The sequence below is a fragment of the Ranitomeya imitator genome, chromosome 3 (assembly GCF_032444005.1).
Source record: "Ranitomeya imitator isolate aRanImi1 chromosome 3, aRanImi1.pri, whole genome shotgun sequence".
NCBI lineage: Eukaryota > Metazoa > Chordata > Amphibia > Anura > Dendrobatidae > Ranitomeya > Ranitomeya imitator.
In genome coordinates this window covers 341,125,534-341,136,471 of record NC_091284.1, presented here as the reverse complement: position 1 = coordinate 341,136,471, position 10,938 = coordinate 341,125,534, and the positions used below count along the sequence as shown (strand labels likewise).

The 10,938-nt window shown below is 43.2% G+C and overlaps 1 protein-coding gene across 1 annotated transcript in view; it reads right to left on the bottom strand.

Moving 5' to 3' along the window:
• Positions 1-1,012: 1,012 nt before the first annotated feature.
• The window catches only part of PPP1R8 (protein phosphatase 1 regulatory subunit 8), a 78,417-nt gene continuing 68,491 nt past the window's right edge, over positions 1,013-10,938 (bottom strand). The window contains exons 5-7 of the mRNA XM_069756789.1: positions 8,283-8,427; positions 7,997-8,061; positions 1,013-1,824 (exon numbers count right to left, since the gene is read on the bottom strand). Coding sequence (XP_069612890.1) covers positions 1,483-1,824; positions 7,997-8,061; positions 8,283-8,427 — 552 coding nt within the window. The 3' untranslated portion in view covers positions 1,013-1,482. The remainder of the gene's footprint in view (positions 1,825-7,996; positions 8,062-8,282; positions 8,428-10,938) is intronic.

The following is a 10,938-nucleotide window of genomic DNA, read 5'->3' as shown; positions in this document are numbered from 1 at the left end:
CCTCTCCAAGGAGAAGGGTGAGGAGGGGAAAAGGCAAGGACTGGCCACCAGGAATCGCCCTGAAACACCCGTAAGGGTGACAGGGGATAAAGTCCTGCTTGCGGGTCCGAGAGTAGGCGATGTGGGTGACACCACACTGCTCTCTCGGTCACATAAGTGTGGGAAAACAGGGTGAGAAATTACACCCTGTTACCCAGAAGAAACCTGAAAGACAAGGAAAAAAGATTAATAAAAAACACAACAGGTGACCTAAAAAAAAAAAAAAAAAAAAAGACGGATATGGGATTAGATCCAGGTCCGCCTCCTACAGACACTAAGCTTAAACTGAGGTACTTTGTGCCTGTCGGTGGGTGCATACTGCAGAGGAGGAGCCATTTTCCTTAGTTGCATAGTGTCAGTCTCCTAACGACAGCAGCATACACCCATGGTTAACTGTGTCCCCCAATGAAGCGATAAAGAAATGTATTTTCATATACCCCGAGAAGCAGTCATCAGAAAATTACCTATTGCTTAAATAAGGTTTTTGTGTTACATGCATAAAAAAGAAACGTATTTTATTTTTTTTAGACAATGATCTTTCTTTGGTAATTTAGTTGTTTTTGTTTTGTCTTGCCACCACAGTGGCTGGCCTTGTTTAGACATTTACTTCCTGTCATTTCAGGAAGTTTTCAGCCAAGCTTCTTTGCGGAGATAGGACCGCAATGACAGCCAACACCGCTGAAAACATTGGATCTACCAATGACCAATAGGCGATGTCAGAGCTCCTTCTCCCTTCACAATGATTTTCGCACAGGTTCAGATGCTTCAATACAAAAACATAGGGTCATGTGTTTATCTGCACATGTTGCTCCCTGCCTGAAACGGGAAGTTAGTCTAAAAAAGCCCATGTGGCCAGTGTGAAAATGGCAAGATTTTTTAAAACAAATTGCGAGATGTCAACGATGTCTATAGATTGACAGATGAAGCTCCTAAATATTCATTTTCTACAGAAAATAAGACAAATGTACCAGAGTTAGACTGAAAGTATATCTAATTTTACAGATTGATAAAACCACTTGACATATACAAAATCCATAACTGTACATATGTATGTGGAGGTGTACATCAGTATAATAGCCTATTTTCCAGAAAGAAGAAGAAAAAAAAGCTTCTCTCCAAGGTGAAATGGTGAGCTCTGTCCAATGCTCCATTTGCAGGAATTCTTTTTGGACAATCCAGGTGGCTGCAGACACATTTTGGACAGAATGTGGAGTGCCCCTCAGCTATGTAGAAAGCATTCCTGCATTCTCTATACAGCAGATTCAAGACCGGAATATACTGAGCATTTATACAAAGCAGTGTGTTCATCAAAAACTTCATCCATTAGGTCTAGTTCATTCTATTGTATAATCCACAATACAGTTGTGAGGGTGTCGGCAAGAAAGCCAGTTTCCAGACCACACTGTGTTCGTCTACCTGTATAGAACGGTTTGTAATGGCTTTTTAAATAAGGGGTGTGGGCTTTTTCCCGGGCCATGCCTCTTTTGCATACTTCTTTTTCTTTGGCTCATTCACAGTTTCTGCAATGAAGCTGGATGAAGTAGGAGCAGCAGTGATGGGGGCAGCAGTCGGTGTCGTTGGTGCAATATCCACTTCCGGTGCCAAGTTAGGGAAAGGCATGCCTCCCATTAGAGCTGTACCATGACCACCAGCTGTTTGTGCACTTGATTCAGCATGAGTGGGAGGTAGACCACCATACAAGCCTCCAGAAAACGGGAAGTTCTGCACGCGACGTCCCACAGAGTCTTCTAAACTAAGAGAGCCAGATGTTTCAATTTTCTTTTTCTGTGGGATTAGCAACACAAAAGGTAAAATCAGAAGAACAGTGGAAATAATAAAAACTCTACACATCTTTCAAAATGTCAGGTCATTGTAATGTAAAAAATAAATAAATAAATACTAAAATCATTTCTAGAAGGATTTTTCTGACATTTTCTTAGTTGCATTTTACAACACACGCCATTGTCCATAAACAGCTTATAACACAGCAAATGGTTCTCATTGTTGAAAGTTATCAATAAGGAGAAGGGTAAAAAATTTCCTAAGCATTAGATATATCATGGAACGGTATGAAGACGGTTGTCTAGAAGTGGCTTAAATTTGGCACAAGTGACATTACTTAGAACTAGTTGTCTCTTAGAAATAGATGAAAAGAACAAAAAATTAGTCCCGGAGGCAACCAAGAGGCCTACAGCAACATTAAAGGCAACCTGTCACCTGAATTTGGCGGGACCGGTTTTCGGTCATATGGGCGGAGTTTTCAGGTGTTTGATTCACCCTTTCCTTACCCGCTGGCTGCATGCTGGCCGCAATATTGGATTCAAGTTCATTCACCTGAAAACTCCACCCATATGACTGAAAACAGGTCCTGCCAAATTCAGGTGACCGGTTCCCTTTAAAGGGGTTGCCCAGTCCAAAATGGTAAGTCTGCAATCACTGTGTGACTGCAGACTTACAAATCTCGCCAGCACACGCACTGTGCGCTTGTTTCTGAGTCGGGACCGGCAGGGACATACGCGTTATGCATACTCCTGGGCAGATCCCAACCAGTGGGTGCGACCTCGCTCCATATATTTGTACTGATTATTTTTCATACAAGGGGAAACATCCAAGCTCAACTATGTTTTGCCAAAACCTACATCAAGCCTGCCAAATGCATGTGGTAAAATACGTTATGGTCTGATGAGACCAATGCCGAACTTTTTGGCCATAATTCCAGAAGGTATTTTTGGTGCAAAGCCAATACTGCGCATCAGCAAAAGAACATCATACCCACACATTGGGCTACACACAGGAGATGCTCTCACAAGGAAGAGTGAGCAAAGATTGGCAATTCTAGATGTGTCATGCTGAGATACTCCTACCCTTGCTGTCATAAATCCAAAGAGTACTTCAACAAAGCCGTAGTTTAAGACTGCATATTTACGCAACCACATTATTTTTAGGTTTGTTTTTTTTTTTTCCACCCAAAACGACTTCAGTTTATTCTTCCATTGAACTGTACACATTGCATTTTAGCTGCAAATATACACAGCGTTTTACAGTACCCGCAAAGTTGAATAGGATTTTGGAAATCTCATGTACACGCTGTTTTTTTTTTTTTTTTTTGTTTCTTTATTCCTTGTAGATTTCAAGCAGTTTCTAATATGCAGCATTTCACTTCTTGCTTTTCAGTCAAAAGAATGGGGGAGGAGGAGTAATGCATGCAGCATTTTTCCTGCAGAAATGTCTGCTGCAAATACTTTTTCCACCTTTTATGTTCACATGCTGAGGTGATTATTCTAGGTATACATTTTTCTTTAACCCCTTAACCCCCCAAGGGTGGTTTTCACGTTAATGATGGGCCAATTTTTACAATTCTGACCACTGTCCCTTTATGAGGTTATAACTCTGGAACGCTTCCATGGATCCCGGTGATTCTGACATTGTTTTCTCGTGACATATTGTACTTCATGATAGTGGGAACATTTCTTTTGATAGGACTTGCGTTTATTTGTGAAAAAAATGGAAATTTGGCAAAAATTTTGCAATTTTCCAACTTTGAATTTTGATGCCCTTAACCCCTTACCGGCATCGGACGTACTATACCGTCCGATGCCGGCTCCCCTGCTTTGATGCAGGGCTCCGCGGTGAGTCCGCACCAAAGCCGGGACATGTCAGCTGTTTTGAACAGCTGACATGTGCCCGTAATAGGTGCGGGCAGAATCGCGATCTGCCCGCACCTATTAACTAGTTAAATGCCGCTGTCAAATGCAGACAGCGGCATTTAACTACCGCTTCCGGCCGGGCGGCCGGAAATGACGTCATCGCCGACCCCCGTCACATGATCGGGGGTCGGCGATGCGTCTGGATGGTAACCATAGAGGTCCTAGAGACCTCTATGGTTACTGATCGCCCGTCGCTGTGAGCGCCACCCTGTGGTCGGCGCTCACAGCACACGTGCAATTCTGCTACATAGCAGCGATCAGCAGATCGCTGCTATGTAGCAGAGGCGATCGTGCTGTGCCTGCTTCTAGCCTAGCTATTGAAGCATGGCAAAAGTTAAAAAAAAAAGTTAAAAAAAATGTGAAAAAAATAAAAAAAACATAAAAGTTTAAATCACCCCCCTTTCGCCCCAATCAAAATAAATCAATAAAAAAAATATCAAATCTACGCATATTTGGTATCGCCGCGCTCAGAATCGCCCGATCTATCAATTAAAAAAAAGTATTAACCTGATCGCTAAACAGCGTAGCGGGAAAAAAATTCGAAACGCCAGAATTACGTTTTTTTGGTCGCCGCGACATTGCATTAAAATGCAATAACGGGCGATCAAAAGAACGTATCTGCACCAAAATGCTATCATTAAAAACGTCATCTCGGCACGCAAAAAATAAGCCCTCAACCGACCCCAGATCATGAAAAATGGAGACGCTACGAGTATTGGAAAATGGCGCAATTTTTTTTTTTTTTTTTTAGCAAAGTTTGGAATTTTTTTTCACCACTTAGATAAAAAATAACCTAGTCATGTTTGGTGTCTATGAACTCGTAATGACCTGGAGAATCATAATGGCAGGTCATTTTTAGCATTTAGTGAACCTAGCAAAAAAGCCAAACAAAAAACAAGTGTGTGATTGCACTTTTTTTGCAATTTCACCGCACTTGGAATTTTTTTCCCGTTTTCTAGTACACGACATGCTAAAACCAATGATGTCGTTCAAAAGTACAACTCGTCCCGCAAAAAATAAGCCCTCACATGGCCAAATTGACAAAAAAATACAAAAGTTATGGCTCTGGGAAGGAGGGGAGCGAAAAATGAACACGGAAAAACGAAAAATCCCCCGGTCATGAAGGGGTTAAATCACACAGATGCCACACAAAATATTTAAGTAACATTTCCCACGTCTACTTTACATCATCACAATTTTGGAACCAAATTTTTTTTTTTGTTGTTGTTAGGGAGTTATAAGGGTTAAAAGTTGACCAGCGAATTCTCATTTTTACAACATTTATTTTAGGGACCACATCACATTTGAAGTCACTTTGAGGGGTCTATATGATAGAAAATACCCCAAAGTGATACCATTCAAAACTGCACCCCTCAAGGTTATTGTGCAATTTGTCCTGAACATGCAGATACCCCATGTATGGGGTGGAACCACTGTTTGGGCGCATGGCAGAGCTCGGAAGGAGCGCCGTTTGACTTTTCAAAGCAAAGTTGGCTGGAATTGCGATCAAACACCATGTCGAGTCTGGAGAGACCCTAATGTGCCTAAACAGTGGAAACCCCCCACAAGTGACCCCATTTTGGAAACTAGACCCACTAAGGAACTTCTGTAGCTGTGTGGTGAGCACTTTGATCCCCCAAGGGCTTCACAGAAGTTTATAATGTAGAGCTGTAAAAATATATACATTTTTTTTTTTCACAAAAATGATCTTTTCGCCGCCAATTTTTAATTTTCCCAAGGGTAACAAAAGAAATTGGACCCCAAAAGTTGTTGTGCAATTTGTCCTGAGTACGCTGATACTCCTTAAGTGGGGGTAAACCACTGTTTGGGCGCACGGCAGAGCTCGGAAGGGGAGGAGCGTCATTTCACTTTTCAATGCAAAATTGGCTGGGATTTGCTGGATTGAGAACGCCATGTCGTGTTTGGAGAGCCCCTGATGTGCCTAAACAATAGAAACCCCGCAATTCTAACTCCAACCCTAACCACACCCCTAACCTGAACACATGCCTAACCCTAACCACAACCACACCCCAAACCCTGACATACCCCTCACTTTAGCCCCAACCCTAACGGGAAAATGGAAATACATTTTTTTTTAATTTTATTATTTTTACCTAACTAATGAGGTGATAAAGGGGGGTTTGATTTGCCATTTATAGCAAGTTTTTAGGTTTGGCAGCTGTCACACGCTAAGGCTGTGTGCACACGTAGCAGATTTTTCGCAGTTTTTCGCTATAAAAACGCTGTAAAACCGCGAAAAAAACGCTCACATTAAGCATCCTATTTAATAGAATGCAATCTGCATTTTTTGTGCACATGCGGCATTTTTTTCCTGAGCGGATTCGCATTCCAGAAAAAAACGCAGCATGTTCATTAAATTTGCAGTATCGCGGGGATTCCGCACACCTAGGAATGCATTGATCTGCTTATTTCCCGCATGGGTCTATGCTCACCATGCGGGAAGTAAGCAGATCATGTGCGGCTGGTACCCAGGGTGGAGGAGAGGAAACTCTCCTCCACGGACTGGGCACCATATGATTGTTAAAAAAAAAAAGAATTAAAATAAAAAAATCGTGATATACTCACCTTCGATGGCCCCCGGAGTCTTCCTGCCCCTCAGCGCTGCACGCGGCCGCTTCCGTTACTGTAGTTGGTGTGTGAAGGACCTGCAATGACGTCGCGGTCACGTGACCGCGACGACGTCACAGTCACGTGACCGCGACGTCATCGAAGGTCCTGCACACACACCATCTATAGGAACGGAAGCCTCTGAGGAGATCGGCTGTTTGCGGTAGGTGAGTATAACCATTTTTATTTTTTTTTTATTATTTTTAACATTCTATCTTTTACTATTGATGCGGTATAGGCCGCATCAATTGTAAAAAGTTGGTCACACTTGTCAAACACTGTTTGACAAGTGGGACCAACCTGTCAATCAGTTTTCCAAGCGATGCTACAGATCGCTTGGAAAACGCTAGCATTCTGCAAGCTAATTATGCATGTAAAATGCTAGTTTTCTGCGGGAATATGCATGCCAATTCCGCATGCGATATACCCGCGGCAAGAGGCGCAGAATTGCCGCGGAAATTTCCGCGGCAATTCTGCAACGTGTGCACTTAGCCTAAAAGATGCTTTTCGTTGCAAAAAAATTGTTTTTGCATGACCACATTTTGAGAGCTATAATTTTTCCATATTTTGGTCCACAGAGTCACATGAGGTCTTGTTTTTTTTATACAATAAAAACGATTTTATATAAAAAATAATTGTTTTATTTTGACAGCTATAACTTTTTTATTTTTTTGCTGATGGAGCTGTATGGTGGCTGGTTTTTTTGCGGGACAAGAGGTTTTCAGCGGTACCAGGTTTATTTATTTCCACCTTTTTGAGATCGCGTTATTCCACTTTTAGTTCGGCGGTATGATGATAAAACATTGCTTTTTGCCTTTTTTTGCGGTGTTCACGGAAGGGGTTAACTAGTGGGACAGTTTTAAAGGTCGGGTCGTTACGGACATGGCGATACTAAAGATGTGTACTTTTTTTTATTTACATGAAGAAATGTATTTATTGGAACAATATATATATTTTTTCTTTATTTAGGAAATTTTTAAAGAACATTTTTTTTTTGTTTACACAGTATAATATATATATTTTTTATTTTACTTTTTTACATTGTCCCAGGGTGGGACATCACTATATAAAGTCAGATCACAGATCTGACACTTTGCACAGCACTGTATCAGATCAGCGATCTGACTGGGAGTGAAGGAGGCTTCTCAGGTCCTGCTCTCAGCAGGCAATGACAAGCCACCTCCGTGCAGGACCCTGCCTCCATCCTGGAACCTCAGAACGCGATCACATCGCCTTGTTCTGAGGGTAGCATACACGGAACCCGTTCTAGGCGCGATGCTTCTCTATGCCACCAGAATGCTGTGATCTTGTTTGTTCGTACTGTTCTGGGGGTTAAAGTGCCGAGAGCAGTCCGTGACCACTCCTGGCATTTTATACCGGGTGTCAGCTGTGATAATCAGATGACACCATGCCCTGATCGACCACACACACCCGTTTGCGCGGCCGATCGGCCTCAACGTACTATTCCGCCCATGGGGATTAAGTTCCAGGTTTCATGGACGGAATAGTACGTCGGATGGCAGAAAGGGGTTAAAGGATACACCTGGCATTTTAACAGAGGCGTGTAAGACTTTTTATATTGTAAAAGATGGTATTAGCTTTTGCCAAGAAATACAACCTACCTTCACTGGTACTACTGCTGTCTGCACCATGTTCCTGAAACGCCCGACTGAAGGATCTACATCCTCTGTTAGTAAAAGAAAGGGTGAGGGTATATTTATGGGTTTAATTCAAAAGAGAAAACCTATTATCCATTCATATTATAAAACCTTGACTATGGTTTAATCAATTTCATTTGTGCCTTCATGAAAAAAAAGAAATTACAATAATTAAATAGGGGAAAAAACCCTTCATGGCCCTAAACTGTCCACTGCAATGTGTATAAAAGTCCTCCATGCATTGCCTCACCTGGATTAATAACTTCATCATCTTCACTAAAGGTGACTCTGTAATTCCTCTTCTTTCTCCTAGATCTTTGGATGTCCAAGTTACCCTCTTCTATGGTTAATGTGGATATTCTCTTGTTATGAGCTGTGTTGAACTCTGTAAGATTCTACAAAAATAAATTTACTTTTTACTCCACTGTCCATTTGATACTTGTCTATATAGTATACATTTCCATTTTCCCATTCTATGGCCTCATTCAGACATCAAAGACAAAGGGAATTTTCATCAGTACAGTTTTTACTATCAGTTTTTTTTGTGCACATGAGAAGGTTTCTCCGGCATCTCCTATCAAACATGAAAATTGGACAGCACACAAGTGCTAATTTTTTTCGCGGCACCTTAGGTTTGCACTGGCAAGTTTGAGCCATGATCTACAAAAATATACGTACAGGTGATCGGTCCCATAGACTAATAGTATGAGTTATGTGAAAAACATGGATAGAAAACATACATAAAAAATTGACATCTGAATGTTGCCTAAATCATTGTTTCATTTCATATGATTTTGTTTGCAAGTAAACATATAATACAAAACCCTGTGAGGTAAAATGATGAACGTGTAAATAATAAATAGGCTTTGTACCTAAATCAGATTTTTCCAATGCAGTCAAAGATACTGAATGGCATATATGGTCAATTGCCTGGCTATAATTTCAACACAGCTCCACTCCAAGCTTTGCAGTCCTTTCCAGCAATTATGCAGTGGTCCGAGAAAATATGCTCCAGAATTTTACGGGTGAATGCAAACATTTACTAAAACAGCAACGGCTCATTCCATATCACATTATCCAAATCTGATTTTATTTTTTTTACCGGACAGCTTAGAATATTTATTTTCTTTGCTGTTTTTGAAGTGCTACCCCACCCTGTTATGCAAGGCCCCTCTCATCCCCAGCCTGGTCTGCGTGGCCCCCTCATCCCCAGCCTGCGTGGCCCCCTCATCCCCAGCCTGGCCCCCTCATCCCCAGCCTGGCCTGCGTGGCCCCCTCATCCCCAGCCTGGCCTGCGTGGCCCCCACATCCCCAGCCTGGTCTGCGTGGCCCCCACATCCCCAGCCTGGTCTGCGTGGCCCCCTCATCCCCAGCCTGGTCTGCGTGGCCCCCTCATCCCCAGCCTGGTCTGCGTGGCCCCCTCATCCCCAGCCTGGTCTGCGTGGCCCCCTCATCCCCAGCCTGGTCTGCGTGGCCCCCTCATCCCCAGCCTGGTCTGCGTAGCCTCCTCATCCTGGTCTGCGTGGCCTCCTCATCCTGGTCTGCGTGGCCTCCTCATCTCCAGCCTGGTATGCGTGGCTCTTCATGCCCAGCCTGGTATGCGTGGCTCTTCATCCCCAGCCTGGTATTTGTGGCTCTTCATCCCCAGCCTGGTGTGTATGGCCTCCTCAGCCCTATCTTGGTAGGCATGGCTCTTCATCTATATCCTGGTATGCATGGTTTCCTCAACTTCCGTATATACTCGAGTATAAGCTGAGATTTTCAGCCCACTTTTTTGGGCTGAAAGTCCCCCTCTCGGCTTATACTCGAGACATACCCAGGGGTCGGCAATGGAGAGGGGGGGTTGTTTAATTATACTCACCTGCTCCTGGCGTGTTCCCTGCAGGTCCCTGGCGCCCCAGCTTGTTCCTGCAGTGAGCGGTCACATGGTACCGCTCATTACAGTAATGAATATGCGGCTCCATCTCCCATAGGGATGGAGCCGTATATTCATTACTGTAATGAGCGGTAACGGTGACACCTCAACACAGGAAGAAGCTGCGGCATCCGAGGAAGCAGGGACTGCACCAGGAGCAGGTGAGTATAATGGGGAACGCTGCGCGATATTCACCTGCTCCTTGTTCCGGTGCCACTACATCTTCATCGTCTTCTGCAGTGACGCTCAGGTCAGAGGGCGCGATAACGTGGTTAGTGCACGCCCTCTGCCTGAACGTCAGTGCAGAAGACGCTGAAGATGGAGCGGCGCCGGAACAAAGTCAGGTGAATATTGAAAGTGCCGGGGGCCTGAGCCACGGAGAGGCGAGTATGTGTTTTTTTTTATCGCAACAACAGCAAATGGGGCAAGTGTCTGTATGGAGAATCTATGGGGCCATAATCAACGTTTGTGCAGCACTATATGGGGCAAGTGTCTGTATGAAGCACCTTATGGGGCCATAATCAACATTTGTGCAGCATTATATTGGGCAAATGAGCATCTTATGAGGCCATTATTAACCTTTATGCAGGATTATATGGGGCATATTTTAATATGGAGCATCTTATGGGGCCATCATAAACTTTATTGAGCAATATATGGGGCTCCTGATTCAATATGGATATTCAAAAACGCTTAACCTACTGATGTCTCAATTAATTTTACTTTTATTGGCATCTCTTTTTACTTTTGACATTTACCGATAGCTGCTGCATTTCCCACCCTAGGCATATACTCAAGTCATTAAGTTTTCCCAGTTTTTCTTATTGGCAAAACTAGGGGGGTGGGGGGGTCAGCTTATACTCGAGTATATACGGTATACCCTGGATACACATTATTGGAGACACATACTTCGTAATCACTAAGGTTGGACTCCCAAAACTGAATATCTTGCATCTTACCTCCTCTAATCCTAAGCTTAGTGTTCTGCTTC